Here is a 24,816-nt window from a genome sequence, read left to right on the forward strand (position 1 = left end):
GGTGCTCAGTCCCTACAGGTATGATTGAATATGTCCATGACATAACTTAAAATCTAGAGAAATGTTAAGTAGCAAGTAGCAGTTTTGAGGAGTTAATCTCGGAATGAAGGTGTAGGGCCCCAGGGGCCCATGCAAACTTTTTCATTACCGATCACCTATGACCAACAAGCTTAATTGTACATTTACATTCCACCAACAACACTGGGCTGGGACAGAAATCGTATTAGTCAGAGGTCAGCGGTGAAATTAACTGACATGAACTCACTATTTGTTTTGTAGAAAAAAAATCCTTGGCAATACTTCTCTCCTATTTATTGATCTTACAGGGTGGACGTGGTGCATACTTGGCTTGGAAGAATGAGTGAGAGAGAGTAAGTCCCTGTCTTTCCCTTGTTATCCCTGGTCACTTTGTAGATTGCTACTCAAGCAAGATTCATGAATTGTTTATTGAGAGCCAAGTATGTACCAGCTTCAACTCATCATTAGAAGGGGCACAGATGAATAAGAAATAGTCTGTCCAGTGAGGTATGTCCAAATGCACATAAACAGTTTAGAGAACATAGCATTTTGGCCAGAAACAAGTTTTTTTTTTTTTCTCTCTCTCTGAAATGTTAACCTTTGTATTTGACAATTTTCAGATACTTATAAATATTTAAAGAGTTTTTAACCCTTACTTTCTTTTTACTTATATGAAAGGGAATTTAGTGAAGATGTCAGGCATTTGCAGTGTCAGTTCATGGAGTTTTGCTAATTTAATTTAACATGGGAAAAACCTTTACTGTTTCCACACAGATAATTTGTTAAGAATTGTCACTAAAATTTGCTTTTCAGACATAATGTTAAAGCTCATTTTACAGTGAACTTGAAATAAATACATGTGAGTACTTTTGAATAGCTGTTCCTGTTTGACAAGAGCACCCTGATAATCATTATATTTAGACTGGATACGATGAGTTCAGGCAACACACCTTGCTCCAACGTGCTACAAAGTGTTGCACAGTGAGTCTAAAAAGCATCGGTTCTGTGATGCGTATTTTGACCAAACATCTTATTTTTTGAATAAAGCTACCTCTGTGTGTGTGTGTGTGTGTGTGTGTGTGTGAGAGAGAGAGAGAGAGAGAGAGAGAGAAAGAGAGAGAGAGTGTGTGATTTTTTTTCTACAACTTCATTTTCACGAAAACATGTGAACTTCATTTAACAGAATTTTGAACTTAATAAATTTGCTTTTATTTCTGGTGACTGTTCACAAACAGCATACATGATTTGGGGACTTCCAGACATCTAGTACAGTTTCATGTTCAAGAGTAGATTAGAGGGTGTATATCTCCACCGCCTTTCTGTGGCTGTTTATCTGAGCCTCCAAGATCCCTATTTCCTTCTCTTACTGGTACTGTCTGTTCGCTAAGATGACAAATCAAATCCTTCATTCCTCCAGCTAAATAAATCTGCCTTTATTTCCCTTCACTTTCCCAGAAGCTAGTATGACATAAGCATATATTTTTAACTAATTTATATGCTCTTTGATTTGCTGAGAAAATCAAGCTTTTGGAGGCAAAATGTTCTATGCATAGGTTTGTAGTACATTTTGGGGGGGGGTGGCTTGCAGTATTTTTTAAAAAATAGGTACCTATCATGAAGTTCTCTAAAGAGGCCCTTATTCTCTTTGATGTGTGTTGATAAAAAGCCATCACCATTTCTGTGGCTTAGTGCTGTAACCTAGAAAGTCCCCTCTAGTTCTTCCAAAGGGTATTTTTCTAAATCAGCTTAACAGGTATTTTACTAAATGGACTGCCTCATGTTAATGAAACTGTCTTTGCTTGAGAAGTAAAAAGAGACTATTGCCCCTTTCTAGTGATGGTCTCTGCTTGCAATATAATTTACAGCAGGCTCTAAATTTCTAGGAGTCTCACAAGTTAGTGAGATTTGGAGAACACAGGAGGAGTAAACACATTGAAGACAGGCTTATAAAGGTAATTTCTGTAAATGTTCAGAAAATTATCAGTTTTATTAAACATGTGCATTTAAAATATTTCATTCTTAACTAGGTTTTTTTTTATATTAGCTCTTTCTGATATAATGTATTCACTAGTGTGTATATACACTGGTGTCTATATATTACATCAGCAATAGTATGTATATACATATATAAATACATGTGCTAATATGTTATAGATTAGTATAGTCTAATAATGTGTTAGATTCAAGAATATGATTTTAATGCATTTCTGTGCTCTATTTCCTTCATATTAAATAAGTGATACAGGTTTGACATTTGCATTGTAGTTATGCGTAAATTAAATCCTGGAAGATTAAATAAACAGCCAGAATGCAATGAATCATTACTTGAAATCACTGCTGACTAGTTCTCTACTATCAGCTGCATTTAAAAATTATAAAGCATGGCTTTCACAAGATCACTGGATGTGTATATTTCATTGACAAGAACCATCATATGAAAACCTATGTACCTGAATCTTGGACAGCCTACCCAAATGTTTGGAATAGGTTATTAAGAAATTTAGGTAATGTACTAGGACCCATAGTGATTTCAGTCTTGCCCACATGCTACATGCAAGAACAACCAAGGCAGGTTTTCCCAAATGCCAGGAGGGAGGAAGGTTGAGTTAGAAGTTTCCAGTATGTTTAAGATCATCAGTTTGCTGGATGAGGGAGGAGTGTTGGCATTTCTGAGAGGTGACTTGGCAAGACTGGTCAGGGGATTTGAAGTAATCAGTTGACTTAGGACCACCAGGGTTGAGAGACATTAATAAGGGATGGAAATGAGAAGAGCAGATAAACATGGACTCTTAGCTCAAGTAAATCCAGATTATTCTATTCCAACGTGGAAAACACACGCTTTGCACCTAAGCTGTCCTTTTGAGTGGTGATCTTTCTGCCAATCGTGGAAGTTTCCTTGTTATTCTTTTTGTCCATACCTTTGGATAAGTAAAATTTTATAACCCTGAAAATCAAGAAAGCTTGCTCTATACTGTTAGATAGATAGATTTAGGAGTAGAATATTTAGTTTGAGTTTTTTAAGCAGAAGACAGCAGAAAAAAAATATTTTTTTTAACCAAATCACTATTATAAAAAATTAGTAAGCTCTTTCATATAGTAGATTTTATATTATACTTAGGTCTAAAGTAATAAACTAAAAAATTCCTGTATTTGATAGTGTATTTTCATCCATCACACCATCTTGGTTCTGTAACTTGCCTCCTTGCCCTTGTTGAGTAAGGGTTGAAAGGAGCTGATAGACCTCGGAATAGGTATACCAAGAACCAAAACACAAATATTATTTTAAAATGACAGTAGAGAAAGAGACAGATGGCTGTTCCATTCACATGTTCTAATAGCAAGTAGAGATATTAATTAAAATAAGGGGCAGCTCGGAATGTGACAAACCTATACGGCAAATTAAGTTAATATGGTGAATTTAGGCAAGATAACCTTTCTTATTTTAAAGGAAGGATTTAGATTGTGTTTAGATCATCCAGTTATTAAGCCCATGTTCTCATTTCACCTTTCTGGTGTTGACATCATCTTGAAACCAAATTGTGCTATAATAAGTGAAAATAGCTTAAAAAAGTGAAAATAAGTAAAGTCAGTTACTCCTCTGGATCTCAGTTATCCTCTTGGGTACAAGTTAGTGTTTTAGATTGTTTCCTAAGGCCTCTCCAACTCAAATTATTAGGTGTTTCTCTAATTGCACTATTCAGGCAATAAAGTTATTCGATTTACCACAGACACAATTCTTTGTCTCATCAAAACTTTGATAAAGTACATTTCCTTTGCCTATTTTGCTTTTATATTCCTGAAAAAGGAGTGAATTATGGCTGTACTCCAATAGATTCCTGTTGATTATACGAAAGTTAAAAGCTTTTTTTAAAAACATATTTTAACATCACCAAATTGCCCTAGTTATTGATACCTGTTTGTTTAGAGAAGGAGCCCAGGAAAAACAGTTTCATTAAGATGCACATCATGTATTTCAAACACAATGTATTTAATCTGATTAGTTGGCTGAGACCCAGCCAGTGCTCTGTCAGCAGATCAGGAGTAAAACAATGAAGCTATAATTAATGAAATTAATGCCAGATATAGAAACTTGAGATTTGAGGTGACATTTTGGTCATAACATTTCCTTTGAGTTTAGCAGAATGGAGAGACTGTTTAGTTGGAAGTAATTGTTCTTAGTTTAATGGCACATGATTAAATGAGAATGGTTATTTTTCTCATGCTATGGGCTGCTCGGACTATAAGTTGGCAGGCATGATGATGGTACAAAACTGTCAGGGAAATTTAATCAGAAAGTTCAAAAAATAAAGGGTATGATTTAATTTACTATTTTTAGCTTCTCTTTCTTATAAGTACAAGTGAAGTTTCATGGCATGTCCGTTTTCATCATTCTAACCATATGAAATTGTTGGTCGCCAGTCTTTCTAACCCTCTCCTTCAAATCAGTTGTCAAGTTTTGTTAGATTTGCCTCCTAAATATCTTTTAGATCTGTCTCCACAGCCATTTGTTTGGTCATCATCCCTCACCAGAACTTCCCAACTGGTATGCCTGCTTCAGTTTTCCCCGGATCAGATATTTTCTTCATAGAGCAGTTGAGGTGATTTCTAGCAAACACTGTCAAACTGTGCTACAGCCTTTGATAAAACACACCAATTATCCCCCAGTGAGCAGACAGATGCATTTTTTTTTCAGATGATAAGTACAATTTCCCCTCAAAATACCATACCAAATACTCCTTATCCAATAGAGGTTTTTCAGCATCCATAGGAAATAGACAAGTTGAACCTCTCACTATAGAAATAGTTTTGTGTAAGATGATCTTGGTCTCTGAAAGTAGATATTAAAACAATAATAGTAGTAGTAATCATAGCCAACACTAATGGAGTCATTTATTGAAAGACAGGAATGGAAATTGTGAGGAAGAGTCCATAGTCAGGATGATCACCAGGTGCTGTGGAAGGCTGATTCTTGTATAGATTTGGGGCGGGAGAGCATGATGTCAAGTTAAGAACAGTGTTCAGTGAGCAGTTTGTATGGAGGAAATGTGAGTACACACTCGAAGTGAAATAGGAAATGCCTCTAAAAGGTATATGGAATGTGTAATCTTCTTCTGGAGTTAATAAATATTTAAGACAGATGAATTATAAAACAGTATCAGCAAGGTGATACAAGTCTTTCTAACTGCATGCAGTCTAAGTCACTGAGCCTTATTTGGATTATATGTTCTAGCACTTTGCAGGTGCAAATCTACCTAGCAGTGGACACTTCCATAATTTGGGGCTTTCTTTTTTAAGATAAAAAAAATATAAATCTATGACATCAAATATATGAAAATGTGTTTCACTGTTCTAGTGAAGGTCTCTGAAACCTAAGCTTTGGGTGTGTCACGTTAAGTCCACCTCTGGAAGTCTGAACTTTTGAATATTTACGTTGCTTGCTTGAAATATAGTCTGTGTACTTTTCCCTTTCCTTTACGGTGATAGGAACATTTCTGCATTAAGATCCTACCATAGTCTAAAAACCGGGCTAAACTTGGGTTTTGTAGTAGTTTGCGGTGAGCTCTACTTCTTCCACACTTTACCACATACTATATATACTTAAAAGAATGTCGGTCTCAAGAAAGATTAAGAAAACAGTTTTCTCTTGCTGGAGGCCACAAGTGGATTTAAAAGAGCATGATAGCAGCCTACACAATAACTAGGAGCTGTCAGCATCAGCGGGAATGGAGCCCTCAAAGATTGTATGAGCAATAGTGATGGCTTCATATCACAGAGTGGAAATTTTCTTTATATTTTGAAAGAATAATCATGTAATTTTATCTTTGTTCGTGGAAACCCTGACATTAGACATGGCTTTTGGAAATCAGTTTAGCTTACATAGAAGACCTACCAATTTCTTGCCTCCATTCATTTCGTGGAGGTAAAATATACGTACAGAGAAACAGATGTGCCTACTTATACATGTATGAATAGGCTAGATATTGTCTAATTCAGTAAGCAGGGTATTTGGAATATGCACATTTGAGAACAAAATTGGGTGTATGATTATGTGACTTCTCATTTTAACCTCAAAAGTAATTTTTTAAAGCAAATTTTTATAGTTATTAAAATGTCTTTATTTATGGCTTCCTGAACTATAATCATCAAAATTTAGAACTTGTTAGAGAAAATGACAAATTTTGTGACAAATTTCTACATTAATCATCTCCCCCCCACACACACATGCATCATGGTATATAGATCCACCTTTATGGCTTAGTGGAATGGTGGGAACGTAGCAATTAAGCATAGATGAGGGCTCTAGAGATGCATCACAGTAAGCACCTAGAACAGAAGTAACCTGGATCCATCACTCACAATCCATGAGGCCTGGAGCAAGTTCTGTAATTTCTTTTAGGTACTGACCGTATTTTGGGGGGGAGGGGGGGATTGTAACTTTTTTATTGGAAAACAAATATACAGGTCGGGATGGAGTTGAGCCAAGTTGTGTCATAAGCAGATTTTCTTTAAGTGGCTAAACAAAGTTTAAAAAGTAAGTAACAACAAAAGAAAATATTTCTGGTACAGGAGCAGCAGTACAAAAAACTAGCATATGGGTTCCTGGATAAGGCACCCATTTTGCAATAGTGCAACTTCTTTTTAAATGTATATTTTTATTTTTTTATAAACATATAATGTATTATTAGCCCCAGGGGTATAGGTCTGTGAATTGCCAGGTAATAGTGCAACTTTTAAATACATGTTGTTGACTGTCCATAGTCCATGCAGAGTTACAACTCCACACTTCAACAACAACATGCTGACAGTTCCTAAAGAAAACGACTTAAAAAAGGCATAACCCAGATGTTCCCTCATTTGACCAGCTCCATCTAAGTGTAGATGTGCAGAAGGGCTTAGATATGTCCAGAGTAAGCCACAAGTAACATATTACTCGATCAGTTTTCTAAAATAAGGTTTCAGGACAATGACGGTAAGATCAGGGAAGAAAACACTTTTTTTTTAAACTTTTTAATTTACTTATTATCAGTAGACCTTATGTTTTGGAGAAGTTTTAGGCTCACACATTGTGCAGGAAGTATATTCTTCTCCCAGCCCTGCAGCCCCTCCTTTACCAGCCTCCCTCACCATTGCCACGGAGCCCCGGTGCGCTACATTTGTTACAGTGAACCAACACTGGCTGGCCATTATCAACCTCAGTCCGTAGTTTACATTAGAGCTTACGCTTTGTGTTGTACATTCTAAGTCTCGACAAATGTATAATGACATCTGTCCACTACTATAGTATCACACAGAATAGCCCTGGCACCTACTCATCCCCAAATTCTGATAATCACTGATGTTTTTACTGTCTTCATAGTTGCATTTTCCAGAATGTCATGCAACTGGAATCATGGAGTATATAGCATTTCAGATTATCTTCTTTCACTTAGTGATATGCATTTATGGTTACTTGTGATTTTTTGTGGCTTATTAGCTCATTCTTTTAATCACTGAATAATATTCCATTGTATACATATACAGCATTGTGTTTACTCATCCACCAATTAAAGGACATTTTGGTTGCTTCCAACTTTTGGCAGTTATGAATAAAGTCACTATAAACATTTGTGTGCGGATTACTGTGTGGACATAAATTTTCAGCTCATTTGGGTAAATACGAAAGAGTCCAATTGCTGAATCATATAGTAAGAGTGTATTTAGTTTTGTAAGAAATGGCCACATTGTCTTCCAGAGGCTGTATTATTTTGTATTCCCAGCAGCAGTGAGTGAGCGGTCTTGTTTTCGGTACACTCACCAGCATTTGCTGTTTTCTGTGTTCCATGTTTTGGCCATTCTAATAGGTATCTAGTGACATCTCACTGTTGTTTTAATTTTCAGCTTCATAATGACGTATAATGTGGAGCATCTTTTCATATGATCAGTTGCCATCTGTATATCTTCTTTGATGAAGGGTCTGATCATAACTTTTGCCCATTATTTTTTAGGGACAGGTTTAGCAAATGAAAAAAAAAAAAAGATAGTAACTACTCCACAGCGATTTTGAAAATAAACTAATTCATTTAGATATCTTATCATAGGCCCTAGAATATAAGTACAGTAAATATTAGATGATATCCTTGTTACAAACTATCTGCTTAACTTCATAACATGTCTGAAGCCATTTTTTCCCATTTCCATCCCATCTCACCAACCAGTTTCTTTTCCCATTAAAAAAAAAAATAGCCTCAGTATTCTTCTTTTTGATTTGGCTTAAAATATTTCTATTATTCCCTACTCATCCTCTAAATGCAGATAAATTTTGTCATATTATTTCTTATGGAATTTTTTTGAATCAATGAATGAAACAGTCCTAGAATGATACTGGGTACTTCTCTTTTCATATATATATATATATATATATATATATATATATATATATATATGGATTTAATCATGTACAGTTCATGTACCTTTCAGGTTGATCAAATTAACAATTACCTCATTAACTTCTGAAATGTATATTAGGCAGAGAAAATAACTGCATATTTAAATTATTTTCTAATTCTTTTTTTTTCAGTTCAAAAGTGATCTAAGAATAAACACCACTAATTCAAAGTTTATTAAAATTGGTAGAATATATAAGAATGGAGTTTCTGATCATAAATGACATGAAAATTGATACCTGTGGGTATGTACAGCCACAAAATACAAGCTTCTTCACTGTTACTAATTCTATCTTATGATTTCTATGTGGGCATCTGGCCAGAGAGCTTGATTTCCATTATTCCAAGTAGATTAACTCACTCGTCTTTTCTTCCTTCTCTCTTCCTTGTTTAGACCTTGGATATATTGTTTTGTAATATTAATAAGCCTTTGAATATTTGACATTATTACATATGGTTTCTCATTATTATTTATATGATATGAATAATTCTCTTCATAAGTATCAAAACATTCTGCAAAGATATACAAGATAAAATTTCTCCCAAAGATCACCAGGTCAGATAAGAATTTTGCCTACATACCCTGTCTCTCTACTATTAACAGAATGCTTGTCGACAGGTCATTTTTCACTTTAAAATCTGGGAGAAAATCTACACTGCCTTAGGAGTTCAAGTATATTTGAATTTAGTTATCATTTCCTTTTAGAAAATGTCAGTCTTAAGGAAGTTTCTGATTACATTCCATATGCTGTTTGCCTCAGCATTTTTATATTGGGGCTTTTTAAAAGTGATTTTCTTTTTTAAAAATTAAAATACTATTGAAGAAGCTGAGAAGCCATGTGGTTTAGGGGAAACTTTAAAAAAATTCTAGTATAATTAACATACAGAGTTATGTTAGTTTCAGGTGTACAATCCAGTGATTCAGTAATTCTCGACATTGTCCGGTGCTTTGCTCATCACAATAAATGTTCTCTTGATCTCCTCACCTCTTTCACCCGTATCCCGATCAGCTCCCCTCTGGTGACTACCAATTTGTTCTCTCTTTTGAGTCTTTTTTTTGTTTGTTTGTCCTTTTTTCTTTGATCATTTATTTTGTTTCTTAAATTTCACATGAGTGATATCACGGGGTATTTGTCTTTCTCTGACTTATTTCACTTAGCATGAATACCCTGTAGATCCATCTACGCTGTTGCGAATGGCAAGATTTCGTTCTTTATTATGGCTGAGTAATATTCACACTCAACAGTTCTTTATCCATTCATCTATGGGTCGCTTCTATATTTTGACTATTATAAATAATGCCGCAACAAACGTAGGTATTCTTTGGGTAAATACCCAATAGTGCAATTATTGGGTCATACAGTAATTCTGTTTTTAATTTTTTTTGAGGAACCTCCATACTATTTTCCACAGTGACTGCATCAGTTTGCACTCCCACCAACATTGCAGTGGGGTTCCTTTTTTTCCACATACTTGCCAAAACTTGCTTTTCTTGTGTTTTTTTATTTTAGCCATTATGACAGGTATGAGGTGATATCTCATTGTAGTTTTGGTTGTGTTCCCCTGATGATTAGTGATGTTGATAGGGAAATTTTAATACTTTAATTTTTAAATACCTATTTAAATTGTTTCATAAGGCTTATATGTTCAAGCTGTTCATTCATTTTTCTTTTAAGATAAATGTGCTAAATATAATGTTTGTAATTATTACTGACATTTTCACATCTAGAATAAAAGCCACTCAGAAATAGTGTCCATAAAATTATAGAGACTTTATTTTACATTCAGTAAGTTTCTGTAAATAACTTAAGAACAAAAATTAGAAGTGAAATTCTCTTTTTACTGCAAAGCATGGAACCAGAATAACTGCTGAATTGCAAATATTTATCCAGGCTCTGTTCTAAGCCTGCAAGCAAACAAAATATACTTGAATTTCTGCCAAAGGAGATGTTAAAAAATAGCTATAGTTTGAGATTGAAAAAGATGTAACAGCCTATAAAGAAAAAGTAAGCCTATGACTTTGGGAGAAAATAAGTTTTAAATTGTCAGGTAAAAATGGATAAACTGCATTTTCTAAAGTGAACAGTTATAGTTGCATGAGGGATAGAAATTTTACCAAAACTTCAGATTTAACTAGAGGTCGAGTATTCAAGCATAACAAAATATCCAATTAATTTAATTATCATGTGGCTGAGTGGTTAAATGCAAATAAATCTAACCTCTCTAGGAAATATATCTAGACATACATCCATCTGTGTATATTTTCACAAAAGTATAGGAGAAAACCAACTGGTTATCATTGAATGTGATTTATGAGCAAGGGTCTCTTGCTTCTTTGTGTGAGAGTCATTCATATTTTCTATAATGATTATGTATAATTTATTTGATATTCTCCCTTGCCCCATTTCATTAATGAACATAATAAGCTCTTAGCATAACTATGTCCCTTGCATTTACGTTTCTGATCTCCTCTAGTGGATCTGGCAATCTAGTAGATTATGACTAGTATGGGACTTCTGTCATTCAAGAAGTTGACTTCTCCAGCACTGACATTTTTAGCTTTCCCATTCTTTCTGTTCCTCCATTCCTCCTAGTGTCTCTCCTGAAGAATGCCTTGAGCATTTAATACCTGGCACACTGTTGGATGCTAGAGATCCATGGTAGATAAGGGCTACCTTAAGAAGCTTATTCCAGTCTGATGTGCGTCTGTAATTGCAGCAAACAGACAAATAGAAACGGTGTCTTGTATTCAGGGGAAGCTGGTTGTGCTTTTGCCTGTGCTCTTTACCCATCCCAGAATGTGTCTTTCTCACATGGTAGACAGGGACTGTGGAACAAATTACTACTCATTTTTTGAGACTAGGTTTAAACATAGTGGTTGAGTGGGTTGATCCTTCATTTCATTGGCATAGCATCTTATTCAGCCTCTAGAAGAGTACCTGGCAGAAAGTAGATGTTTAATAGATTAATAAATGTTAAGTACTTTTACTGAATGAAGTTGATTATGTATGTCACTGTGGTATTTATAGTATCTAGTGGGTGAAAGATGTGAGTATATGTGCCTATGCATGTGTATGTGCATTACAATATGGTGTATTTAAAAGACAACAAATTAAAGCAGAAAAATCAGGAAAGATTTCATACATTTAATAGCATTTGATTAGAGGTTTGAATATGAGGAATTATGTGAAGGGTTGGAGAGAGGAAAGAAGACATTTCAAACATTTGATACAACATGGAACAAGTAATATGCCTGGAACATAGTAATTTTTAATGGGAAAGCCATCCATTCAAGAAAATTGGAGCAGAATAACACAGGGGTTAAAAAGAATAGCATGGAATTGGGGGGCTTCACTTTACACCTTGACTACCACTGTGTTTTGTCAGGTGACATTGGACAAGCCATTTCCTCTCCCAATACCTCAGTAGCATTATCTATCGTATGAGAAAAAAGACTACCTACTTCACAGAATGGTGGAGAGAATTACAATATACATAGAAAATACTTTGGATATAGCATATATTTTTTACTATGTGTTGTAGTTATTGTTAAGAATTTTTAAAGAGGGGCGCCTGGGTGGCTCAGTGGGTTAAAGCCTCTGCCTTTGGCTCAGGTCATGATCCCAGAGTCCTGGGATCAAGCTCCGTATCACGCTCTCTGCTCAGCAGGGAGCCTGCTTCCTCCTCTCTCTCTCTCTGCCTGCCTTTCTGCCTTCTTGTGATCTCCATCTGTCAAATAAATAAATAAAATCTTAAAAAAAAAGAATTTTTAGGAGAGAAAATTATAATGGACACTTAGATTTTGAAGGAACTAGGAAGATATGCTGGTAAGTTTGGGGTTTGTTTCTTATTTCTTGTTTAAACTTTACTTATTTATTTTGTTTAAATATTGCATAGTTTCAAAGTTACTATGCCCTGCTTCCTAATACTGTCACATTAGAGGTTAGGATCGCAGCCTGTATATTAAGGGGACACAAACATTCAGTTGATAACCCCATACAAAGTGATTATGAATGACATTTTAAAGTAAAGTTCTAGAAATATTTTTAAAAAACAGGAAATAATGTGTTTAATTATTGTAATTTAATGTAATAGTTTTTAAAAGCTGACGTGTTTTATTGCTTTAGACTATATATCAAAAAGTTTTTTCCCCTATGATTAGAGATTATGTTCTTCAAAATAATTAAATTCCAGCATTATCTGAAAAATGTTCTTTTTTTAAAAAGTGAAAAATGTATTACTGCTCTTTGAAAAACATCTTTTCTGATGTCAGTCTTACAATATGGGGTATTCCCCAACAGTAATTTTGCTCCATTATGTTTCCACTAGTAAGATGTTTTAGAAGCTAAAATCATATTTTAACAGGAGAAAACATTATAGGGAATAGATTTAGGTAGCTATTGTTCCTGTTTTGTAATTGTCAGTGCAAGGAAATATGTTTTAATAGGAACCATACAGTAAAAGAGAAAGAGATACTTTCAGAATGGAACATTTCCATTGTTAGATTGAAGAAACGATAATCAGTTGAAAGTATATTGGTCAAATCCTGTAATTCTTCTGTACGAGGTGGGAGTGGAGAGTTGAAGGTAGTGCCTTGTTAATGCAGCAGTTAATTGTATTTCGAGGGAAGTATTTGCTACTGTAAAGTCAGACACATTTGTGCAAGGTAGACCATGTTGGCAGTGCCAGGCATTACTTTGTTAATATCTTAGGTACTAACAGGCCTTCTTTTTATTTCAGATATATGTGGACTACGTGGTCTATGTCAAATTCATAGAAACAAAAAATGTAAAAATTACTTCATTTCCTTGAAATTATTTCTGAGAAAGGGGGTGATTGCAAAAGAATCAAAATATCTAAAATGACCTTTTAATTAATTGGAACCCCCAATAATGGTGATGATTGATAATAGCTACCAATTATTGAGTCTTTATTATTTACCAGGGAATACAGTAGACCCATCAAATAGATTATATAATTTGTAATCGCAATAACCTTTTAAATTATATTTATCTATCCCTCATAACTGTCCATATTTTATAACAGTTAAGGTTCAGATAATTTCAATAATACGCACAAGGTCTTACTAATATGAGGTTAAAACCACAGCAACCTCAATATTCAAAGCCCATTTTCTTTGGCTTAATATAAACCTGAGTCTCTTCAATATATTTTCAGCAGTATGACATGAATTATCTGTCATATTTTCTACCTGCCATTAACTCTTTACACCTGCATTTATATTCCTTTTTGGTAGTCTAACATTTTCTGTGTTGTCACTAAAAATCTATTTTCCTTTATTTTGTTCTTCTGGAAACTGAGAAACCTGAAGTTATTACATTTGCAATCTTTTTGCTAGGTTTCTTATTGACATTTTATTTTCTAACAAATGTAATTGGGTTTTTCTTCTTCTTCTTATCTTTCAATTTTTTTAGAATTTTTTGACCCAGCTTGAGCAATAATGGCACACTTATGCCTGAGAACACATTGTAAGACCAAGTGCTTGTAAATAATAGAGGATAATATTGGTTTGAATGCATGCCAGGAACTTCTACTCTTCTCTAAAAGTGTTTGAGCAGAATATATTGTGCTTTAAAGGGATTCCATCTACTTGAAAACTGCAGTTTCTGGAAGCACTTTATATATTCTTCATAGCTTTACAAGCTATATCCCAGAGGAGCCTGATTCCATAACCTTAGTATTATTGAACAGTGGTGTACACAGTGTCTTTGTTTTATAAACAAGATAAAAAAAAAAAAAAACCCAAACATCATGTGCTTCCTCAGAAAGTTTATAGTTTCACCTTGGGTTCAGTTCTATGCAACACAATAGAGAGCAGGCAAAGAATGCCAAGTAAGCCTTGCACTTATGATAGCTTGGGGGATGGGCAGAATTTGGGAAGAACTGTCAGAAGGAAGCGGCTACAGACTTTAGTAATCCTCAGAGCAATAACACAGGGCAGTCTGGGAGGTTGCTAGGGATAATAGCACATGCTTCACATGCTAAACTGTTAGTCGATTCACTTATAAAAGCTGCTGCCAAGTTGAACAAAAAAAAGACAAAAGGACAGTTTTGATGAAGAAAAACAATATATTATTTGGCTAAAATGTGCAGTTGTGTGTGCGTATGTGTATACATGAAACTTGTAGCATAGTCAGATAAGCTCCATTTAGAAAGTCTTCTGGAAGAAAATGAGCAATATTTATGGTACATGCAATTTATACATATCCCTTAATTTCATTTAATCCTCTGAATATCTATGTCAACTCAGCAGAGTGGGCCTTAATTTATAGATGATGAAACAGAATTAAGGAGATTTAATCGCTGTTTTCAAGGTCACACATTAATTAGTGGCGGAGCTAGGGTTCAAGTACTTCCTCAGAGTTTTGAAAAGTCAAGGTAACACGTACAATGTGCTTAGAAAGACTCTTGGCATACCGTGAGCCCTATAGGAACGTTACTGTTATTACCCATCATTATTATTACGTGGCTTAATGAAAGGGGACTTTCTGTATGTTTTTCCCTTTTGTTTAGTGTACACAAAATACACAGCCACCGTAATAGGAGTTTTCTCTCTGTCTGTCTCTCTCTCTTTCTCTCAGCAACTTCTCTATTAAGGTTTAGAGAAAGCCTCTGCTGTGCAGAAGTTATTGATTATTTGATGTTTTCTGTGTCACAGCATTCAGACATTCCCCTTGGCCTGTGGTTATTTTGTGTTTAACCCTCTCCTACCCACCTCATGTAAGCGACGGTTTCTGACCAGCAGGAACAATAGAAAATAACTGAATGGGAGGCATTCTGAAAGTTTCATTAAGGACTTGTCAAATAGCAATTCGCTTTGCCATTTTCACTTAAAAAGCTCTCAGACTTGTTATTTGAATGAGTGTCCAGTTCAGTTAAAGAGGAACTTACAGGTAGACTCAGGAAGGGGGAAAGTCAAAAGGAAAAAGGTTAGACGCCATTGCCACCGTCATTTTAGAGCAACATGCTAATGTTGGAATACATTAAACAGCAGTATATAGCTTTTTTATCTAAGAATTAATGCAGAGAATACATCTTTTTTTTTCACAAAATGTTTTTCATCTGAGGATCAAAAGTCCCAGCTATTTCCAGTAGCAGCATCTGTTGCTTTACCAGTTTCCACAGAGATGAGCTCGTGTTGATTTTCATCACATTTGTTCCAGTCTGGAATCTGGTTAAAATACGCAAACAGCCACACTGCCAGTTAAGAGTTGCAATTGTATAGTGTCCTGTAAATAATGCCCTTCACCTGCCTGCGTTTATTTCGATTCTAATGGCGTTTGCAATGATGAATCCAAGCATGGATTATTTAAAAATGATTTAGAGTGAGAAGTGTAAGATAAAACAATGTAGGAGGAATCATACTATGCTCCACACACGTTCTTAGGGAACATAATTATATTTGCTTTAAATCTTTTCACTTGTGCTTTATTGTTTTAACATCATTTTCGAAAACTTTTGTAAAAAGAAGTCGTCTGTCAATTCTGGGTTCTCTTAGAACATTGTCCAAACTGCAGATGGCCCGTCATAGGCATTTCTCTGTTATCCAACTTACAGAGCTTTAATATCATTATCCATATGTTGGCTGCACATTAATATTCTGAGTCGAAACCAGATTTAAAAATGATGATGCTGGATACAAAAATACTGATTCAAAGGGACACATGCACCCCAATATTTATAGCATCATTATCAACAGTAGCCAAATTATGGAAAGAGTCCAAATGTCCATCAACTGATGAATGGATAAAAAAGACAGTATGTGTGTGTGTGTGTGTGTGTGTGTGTGTGTGTGTGTGCGCGCGCATGTGCACGCATACATACATAGTCTTTTCTGGACTGTATATCTTTTCAGTGGTTAGGGGGTAGGTGAAGAGTATGAGAAGATGTCTCAGTGTCACCTTGTTCTGGGAAGGGCCTCCCCATCTTTGACTCTCGCCGCCTACCTGTCAAGTCCACAGTGTCCAGGTCACATAAAAAGAGAAGCCTGAATGGGGATTACAGCACCAGCAGTTTTAATGGGCTTGTTTACTCCCTCCCATTTTCACACTGTTAGTATTATTATCATTACAAGACTAAAGGATTCTTGGGAGCCTCTCCCCTCCTTTCCCTTGGGTGCCTCTTGACAGAACTTGGCCCTACCAACACCCTCTGGATTTCTAGGTTTAAAAAAAAAAAAAAAAAAGTGAAAGGAACTGCAGGGGTGGGGACGGGCTCAAGTGCCAGGAGTCTGAGGGGTGATTCAGGGCCAGGGCCAGGCCCTTGAAGGTTGAGAAGAGTCCCAAGGGCTCCAGCAAGGGCCTTCCCTTAGGGCCTGACTAATGGGCCTAGGAAAGTCTTCCTCCCACCCCAGCCCAACTCAGGGTCTGCAGCAGGAGGATAATTAGTTTTGGGTTCAGAAAGGAGGAACAGAAAGCCCATTCTGCATGGACCCAAGGGCCAAACCCAATCTACATACAAAACACATACATATACATATAATGGAATATTACTCAGCCATTGAAAAAGAACAAAATTTTGCTATTTGCAACCATGTGGCTGGAGCTAGAATGTGTTTTGCTAAATGAATTAAGTCAAAGAAAGACGAATACCGTATGATTTCACTTATGGGTGGAATTTAAGAAATGAAACTGATGAACATGGGGGAATAAAAAGAAAAGCAAAGCATAAAACAGACTCTTAAATATGGAGAACAAACTGAGGGTTGCTGGAGAGGAAGTGGGCAGAGGGATGGGTTAAAAGGGTGATAAGGATTAAGGGGGGCACTTGTGGTAAGCACTGCGTATGTAAGTAGATGAATCACAGAATTCTACTTCAGAAACTAACATTATATATTATTTAACTGGAATGTAAATAAAGACTTAAAACAAACAAACAAAAAACGTAGGGGTGTCTGAGTGGTGCAGTTGATTAAATAAAACACCTGTCTTTGGCACAAGTCATGATCCAAGGGTCCTGAGCTGGAGCCCCGCATAGGGCTCCCTGTTCAATGCAGAGCCTGCTTCTCCCTCTCCTGCTTCCCCTGCTTGTGCTCTCTCCCTCTCTCAAATAAACACATAAATAAAATCTTTTAAAAAAGAAAAAAGAAAAAAAATTTAAAAACTATGATGTTGTTGAAGGGGAAATGTTTATTTTTGTGTACCGATGTCTAATGAAAGTGGAAAACAAACAGCAGAAAACAAACGAGGGTTAAAGCGCTGGTAAATGTTCTTGGTATCATTACTCAGGTATGGTCATGGTTTTAGTCACCTTGCTGCAGGCCTTGTTAATACACCCAAGCTTCTACACTTAGTCTCCCTAGCTATTAGAGATACTTAGGCGAAAAATAAGAAACCATAAAAGTTGGGAATATGAGGAATGTATGCTTTTCCATATTTTAAAACATTTTTAATATTTAACCAACCATTTCCAAAAAGCGAGTAGCTATCTGGTATCTAGTCATTTTTAAACTTAATTTTCTGTGTTGCTAATACGGCACAAATTACTAAGTTTTCAAAATTCCCCACTTATGGTGATGCAGTAACGCTAATTTTCAGGAACAATAGGAAATGCAAATGATCACTACAGAGCAGTAAATTCAACAGTTATTATTAAGCATTGCCTAAATACCAAGCACTGTTTCGTGCCCTTGATCCCAAACTCTCAAAGGTTTTATAAGAGGGTACCACTCCTCTGCTTTGTAGAAGAAAGAACCGAAGCTCAGGGAGTTTCAGCTAATTTTCACAAGCTACTTAAGTAATGGAGTTGACAGCCAAATTTATATACTTTTCAATTTTATAAAGATGCTGCCTCCCAAGTATTGGTTTGCTATGGAAGAAAGTTAGTTATTTCATATAGTAGAATAAAATCTCCCCACCACACTTTGCTGTCAGAATCATCCACTGGCATTTGAGTAACAATGCTTACAGGTATTCTTATGTGATCAAATGTTGAAATTGCCTATTGACGTTGTAGATATCATTGTACCTTAAGCACCTTAAAAATCCAATGCCTGTTTCCCCAAAGAGAAAATTTTGTAAGACTTTATTTCCTCTATTTTCCCCCACCATTTAAATTTCTCTCGTGTTTTTTCCATGATTTATGGTAACTTCACGGGAAACAACTCAGGGGAAGTAAGCATTGGAGATCAGCAGTGTGGTATATTATAATGACAAATAATGGGGACAGAATTTTTATTTTTAGTTTCATCTTCCTTTCCCAATGTAAAAAAGTCACTAAAATGAAATGAGCTAAGATGTTGACAGCAATAAAATTTTGTTTCAGAATTTACTCTTTTATTGTTATAAGTAATTGAACAAAGTTAGGATCTGAATTTACTTCAGCGATTAATATATACATACATTTATAGTGACCAAAGGACAAACCTACAAACCTACGTGACCCTCAGTTATATTGACTGTGTGCCCTTACTTCAGATAATTCTATCCACCAATGGAATAATATTTAAAAATTAAAGTGGGGTTATAAAGTGGGGTTATAAAACATAATGTCAATTTACTTAGCAGTAAATATATATTTATGATCTTTTTCTTAAATTTAAATTAATATCCTGGACCAGAAAGATACATAAAGAATTTACAAGAGTAACTGCTTTTGGAGAGAAACGAAATGTTATTTCTTTAAAGAAATATTGGGTACTTATTTATTTTATTTTTGTAACTTAACGGGTTTGTACATTTATAGTGGTCATTTATTCTAGGTACTGTGCTAGATCTTTAAACTATTCAAAATAAAGTCAAGTAAATATATCAGGTAATACATTTTTGAGTATTTTCTAAATTAGTGTTGATATGTAATTTTTTCATGAAACAGACACTAAGAAATCATTTGAAAAGACAGATGCTACTGTATGCATGTCTATAAAACTTACAAATTACCTTTTAAACTAATTTTGTTATGTCATATATAAATGTTTCTGGGAACTATTCCAGATAAGATGTTGACTATGAAGACTGGTATTTGGCTAGTATTAGATTTTCACCATGACAGTTAATATGATAGTTGGTTTAGAATGGGGTTCCTAATTAAAATAACAGAACATGATGGCAAAGTAAAAAGAAAGATCAACCCCCCCAGAAATTAAAATAATACAGTATTTTCTTTACAGCTTCCTAGATCTGTGCCCAAGGGAGTTCAACAGATAATCATTTCTCTGAGCGTTATATTCCTTATCTAAATTAGACATAGGGATATTTTCTTGTTAGGATGATATTGAGAATTAGAAATAATAGATAGAGAGCACCTAACCCAGTGCCTGTGATGTGATAGGCATTTATCTTCAGCCTCAGTTATTTTAAAAGCATCTAGAAAAAGATGGTATATAAGTGTAACAACTGCTTCCTTGGTGATATATCACTGATAGTTCCAAGGCAAGATCTTGGAAAGATTCAAGGAAGAAATCATCTTCAATATTGCTTTTTAGTTATGCATTTATCCTAATTCCAGGTATTATATGTGTGATCACCAGTCATGGGGAAAAGACAGAATAATGCTTTATCCAGACTATTCCAGGCTTTAAATACAATAGAAATTACTTATAAACTGACAGAGAGAGAATAGAAATGTAACAGAAAGATTGTCATCATTTGGTTAAAATGTACTTAATTTTACAGAGATGCATTTTTAAAACGTGTCTATCCTTTTACGCTTTAATAGGTTCTACTAGAAGTTTGATAGTAAGGTAGGAGAAAGTGAATTTTATAAGTTACAGGGAATTATTTCTTGTGACTAAAATAAGATTGTGTAATATGTATAATATGTGTAAAGTGTATTCATTTACTTCCAGTGTTCACATCTCTAACGAATATCAGAGGTGGACTGCTTTAATAGTAATTCACTCTAACTCACAAATTTGCGAAGAGAATATGGTTGGGTAAAAATGAGTAGCATGAAGTAAACGATATCCAAGTAACATAACATGTAAATAGCAAAACTTTTGATCTGATATCCAGCATCCAGTCTCAGAGATCCCTATAGCAGGAATAAAATCGGAAACAACACGTTGGCACAGATTACTGATTTTAGCGAAAGTTCATCCTGTCCTTAAAGGTCCAGACAAATAGAACCACCGCAATGACCTTCCATTATCCGATATAAAAATATTTTCAACTTTCATTCATTAAGCAAATACTTGCGATAGTTATGTTTGCTCTCTTTTAAGAAGACATTCTATGACACATTTTACATTTTTGTACGTTATTGGATCTCATGCTTACAGCAGTCCTGGGATGCAGGTATTTTCATGCTTTACAGAATAGGGAAGTGATACTCATAAAGTGTCAAGATTTCTTAAGTTTACGCAGTGCTAACATTTGGATGCAAAGTCAGGTTTGTTTCATATCTCACATGGCTTCGTGAACAAAAGAAAATGATTTTGTGATTTCTCCACTTCTTCCAGAGCTATGTATGTTATGAAATTGGTCTGTGTCATTTTTACTTTTGGTTCGTGGATGAAAGGCAATTAATCATGCATTGATCTACCGCCCTCAAAACATTACAGTAAAAATTCCATGTTTTTCATTGGAAGAAAGTCTATGTAACAAAACCATTGACATGAAAACTTTTAACATATTCTTTTACTTAGTCTACTTAGATAAAGATTAAGTAAGAAAGCAAATGAATTCCTTTGGTCAAACTGACTTTCTATTTCCTTCTATTATGTATAATTTATCAAAGATTTTCTTTTTGCTTGTAGGGATGACTTGTCAAGCTCGAACATCTTACACTGAAGATGAAGTTCTTTGGGGTCATCGTTTCTTTCCTGTGATTTCCTTAGAAGAAGGGTTCTTTAAAGTTGATTACTCCCAGTTCCATGCGACATTTGAAGTACCCACCCCACCTTATAGTGTGAAAGAACAGGAGGAGATGCTTCTTATGTCATCCCCTTTAATAGCACCAGCCATAACTAACAGCAAAGAAAGACATAACTCTGTGGAATGCTTAGATGGACTAGATGACATTACTACAAAACTTCCATCGAAGCTGCAGAAAATTACCGGAAGAGAAGACTTTCCCAAAAAACTCTTGAGGATGAGTTCCACAACTTCAGAAAAAGCCTACAGCTTAGGAGATTTGCCCATGAAACTTCAACGAATAAGTTCAGTTCCTGGCAACTCAGAAGAAAAACTGGTATCTAAAACCACCAAGATGTTGTCTGACCCCATGAGCCAGTCAGTGGCCGATTTGCCACCAAAGCTTCAAAAGATAGCGGGAGGAGCAGCCAGGATGGAAGGGAATCTCCCAGCCAAATTAAGAAAAATGAACTCTGATCGGTTCACATAACAAAACACCCCCATAGGCATTATTTACTGTATGATTTAGTAATAGTCCAATATTTGGCTGATGAGGTAATTCTCGAAGGAATCCGAAAGGTACATTTTACCCCCAGTCATATATGCATATTTGAGAACCCTTTCTTCCCAAGTATTGCCACTGTGCAGAAAGCAAAAGTTGTGTGAAGGGAGGGCATCTTAAGAAAGTTCTTATTAACGGGCATGTATTATCACATCAAGCATGCAATAATGTGCAAATTTTGCATTTAGTTTTATGGCATGATTTATATATGGTATATTTATATTGTATATTCTGGAAAAAATATATATATATTTAAAGAGGTGGTACTCTTCACGACATTTCTAACATACGTATTAAGCCAAACATGAGTGGATAGCTTTCAGGGCGATAAAACTATATATATGTGTGTGTGTGTGTATATGTACACACACACACACACACACATACATACATATATATCCGATAAAATTGTGATGTTTTGTTCAAACTTGTAGTTCTTGTGCATGTTTACTTTATTAGGCTAGGAAGGCTTCTGGCATTAATTATTAATACCAAATATTTTAGCCTTAAATTATTTGTCATTTTAAAATCTGATTTAATGTTTTCTTGCTGTTTAAGGTCCTGGGAGGTTATCAATTGTACTTTATATGAGGGAGTCACATAAGTCTATGCTATTTATGGCCCTGCATAAATATAACCATTATATATTTAACTTGTAAATTTTAGAACATACCAATATGCTAAAAATTTCTTATGATTTTTAAAGGTTGGTAGTACTAGGGGAAAATTGGTTAATTTGAGAATTGGTCCTTTTCTGGACTACTTGAAGTCTCAAAATCTGTTTTGTAAATGATCTAACACAAACATGAGCTCTGAGCAAATGCTGAATCATTGTAATCATCAGTAGCCAACTTACATTGAATATATCAGAATCTGCCTGAAATTACATAATGAATGGTCCCTGTTTCAAAGTGAGTCAATTGGTAACATTTCCACTCTGTTTCTGGAATTTCTGTCATTTTAAAAACCAATAATTTATTCTTGAGGAGATTCAACAATACAACAAAACAAATGATAAATATTTATGCTTAAAATATGTATGTCTAAATGAGTCTCTTTTTTAATGCTGTTCTCTTGTTTGTGGCATTTATTGTATCAGGACAAGACTTTTTCCGCATCTGGGGAACCTATCCCACCCATGTCTGTCACTCTATTCGGGAAGAATGTTGTGTATATACCTGAGAGAATTTTAAATTAGATGAATTGAAAATATTTTACCCCTGTGGGCTTTTTTGTTTGCTTGTGTGTTTGGTAAACACTGATTTTATTGGTGTCTTGGATCCCTGGCCTACCAAAGTGATTTTAGCCGTACTCTTTTTTCTAACCCCAAGGTCTGATATTTATTATTCGTTAGTGGAAATAAAAAATATTGCTCAGAAGAACACCTACAAAGTAAAGATTTGGAATGCAGAGATTTTTATGAAAATTTATATAAGTGCTCCTTATCAAAATATCATGGATTTTCCTATAAAATTTCTTTGGGCATTGCATTGTAAGTCTGTCCAGAATTAAGCTATTTCTCCTCCTTAATATCTAAATCCTTAATGGCTGGTTTGGGGTCCCATTGTTTCCCACTTTTTAGCAATCCTGTGATGATTTTCTTAGTGGAAAATTATTACATCAACAGTTCTATCATAACTACAATAATACCTTCTGGCTACCTCTGTATCAACCAAATTCTGTAGGTGCGGACATATCCCAGGGAATAGTTACTGGCAAAATGATCAACCTTGAGCATTCATCCACTGTGAATAGAGCTAGTCGCTCTACCCCTTGATCCCATTTGCTGCTTATAGAAAATGAAACTGTAGCAGAGAAAGAAGGGGGTCTAGGGGACATGAGATATTTACTATCAGTGGAAGAAACTCCATGGATCATTTAGTCCAAACACTTAAAACTAAATAGAGCCATAATTTAATTTGAGGGGTCATTCTAATTTGTCTTTGGTACCAAGGAGAGTATGGGACCAAAAACAAAATCTCTGAATGTATTCGCTCATTCATTCAACAAAATTTTTGCATGACTTTTATGTCCTAGGCAGTTTTAGGTCCTGGAGATTTGGCTATGACTAAGTCAGAAGAGGTCGGTGCCCATTTGAACACTGCATATTGGAGGAGAGTGGGAAGGGGCCCTGTGGAGACAGAACACAAATGAGATCATTTCAGATACTCAAAATATCAGTTTAAGAAAGATAAGACACCAGAATGGAAAATGACTGGGTGAAGAATTGATTATTTTAGAAGAGGTGACTGGCTTAGGGAGGGAGTGATATTTCTACAGACATCTGAATAATGAATAATGAGAAAGAACCACTCTTGCCAAAATTAATTTCTCTCAGTGATGCTATTCCTTTATCTTTTCCACATATGTATGGGAAAGGTACGAATTCTGCATGTAATTGCAGTTTACCCCGTATTGCTAAGTTGATCAGAGGTCCCAGTTTACCCTGGAAAGTTCCAGTTCATATCTGTCGTACCTGTGTAATTAATAATAGCACCCCCTTTCACTCTTAGAATGTCCTGGTTTGGATGATACATTATATGGTGACTCTATGTTTTTGTTGAAACTAACTAAATTATGAAGTCTGATATATTTGGATAAAAATAAAGAATTGCTTTTTCTTCTCTTTTTGCTGATTTTTTTGACACTGATCATTCCAAGAAAGATCATCTCCATTTCATATATTTCAGCCTTCAGGACTTCTTATCAAAGTGATTTCATGTAACATTTGTTCAATCTGTATATGACATGTTTTCTTAGCAGTGAAAAGTTATGAATTTTATTGACTGAATAAAACATAAATCTCTGGTATTTCCATTTCAGGAAGTTATAAGAGCTCAAATCAAAGAGAATAAAAGTCAACTGAAGTCAGGATAATTGTCAGCCCACCAATGTGGTGACTATTGGAAAGCAAAATGTAATATGTTCATTGAACTGAATAACTCTGCTTAACAACTGGAAACTAGTCCCTTTTGTGGGATTTTCATGGTATAGCTCCTGT

The 24,816-nt window shown here is 35.1% G+C and overlaps 1 protein-coding gene across 3 annotated transcripts in view; it reads left to right on the forward strand.

The window, feature by feature from the left end:
* The window catches only part of KCNJ3 (potassium inwardly rectifying channel subfamily J member 3), a 149,973-nt gene extending 125,532 nt beyond the window's left edge, over window positions 1–24,441 (forward strand). For 2 of the 3 annotated variants that reach the window (XM_032355614.1, XM_032355613.1), the window contains one exon: window positions 21,157–24,441. In XM_032355614.1, coding sequence (XP_032211505.1) covers window positions 21,157–21,743 — 587 coding nt within the window. In that variant the 3' untranslated portion in view covers window positions 21,744–24,441. The remainder of the gene's footprint in view (window positions 1–21,156) is intronic. The other variant, XM_032355616.1, reaches the window with a different exon arrangement.
* The last annotated feature ends 375 nt before the right edge of the window (window positions 24,442–24,816 follow it).

The sequence above is a fragment of the Mustela erminea genome, chromosome 8 (genome assembly GCF_009829155.1).
Source record: "Mustela erminea isolate mMusErm1 chromosome 8, mMusErm1.Pri, whole genome shotgun sequence".
In the NCBI taxonomy this organism is placed as follows: domain Eukaryota; kingdom Metazoa; phylum Chordata; class Mammalia; order Carnivora; family Mustelidae; genus Mustela; species Mustela erminea.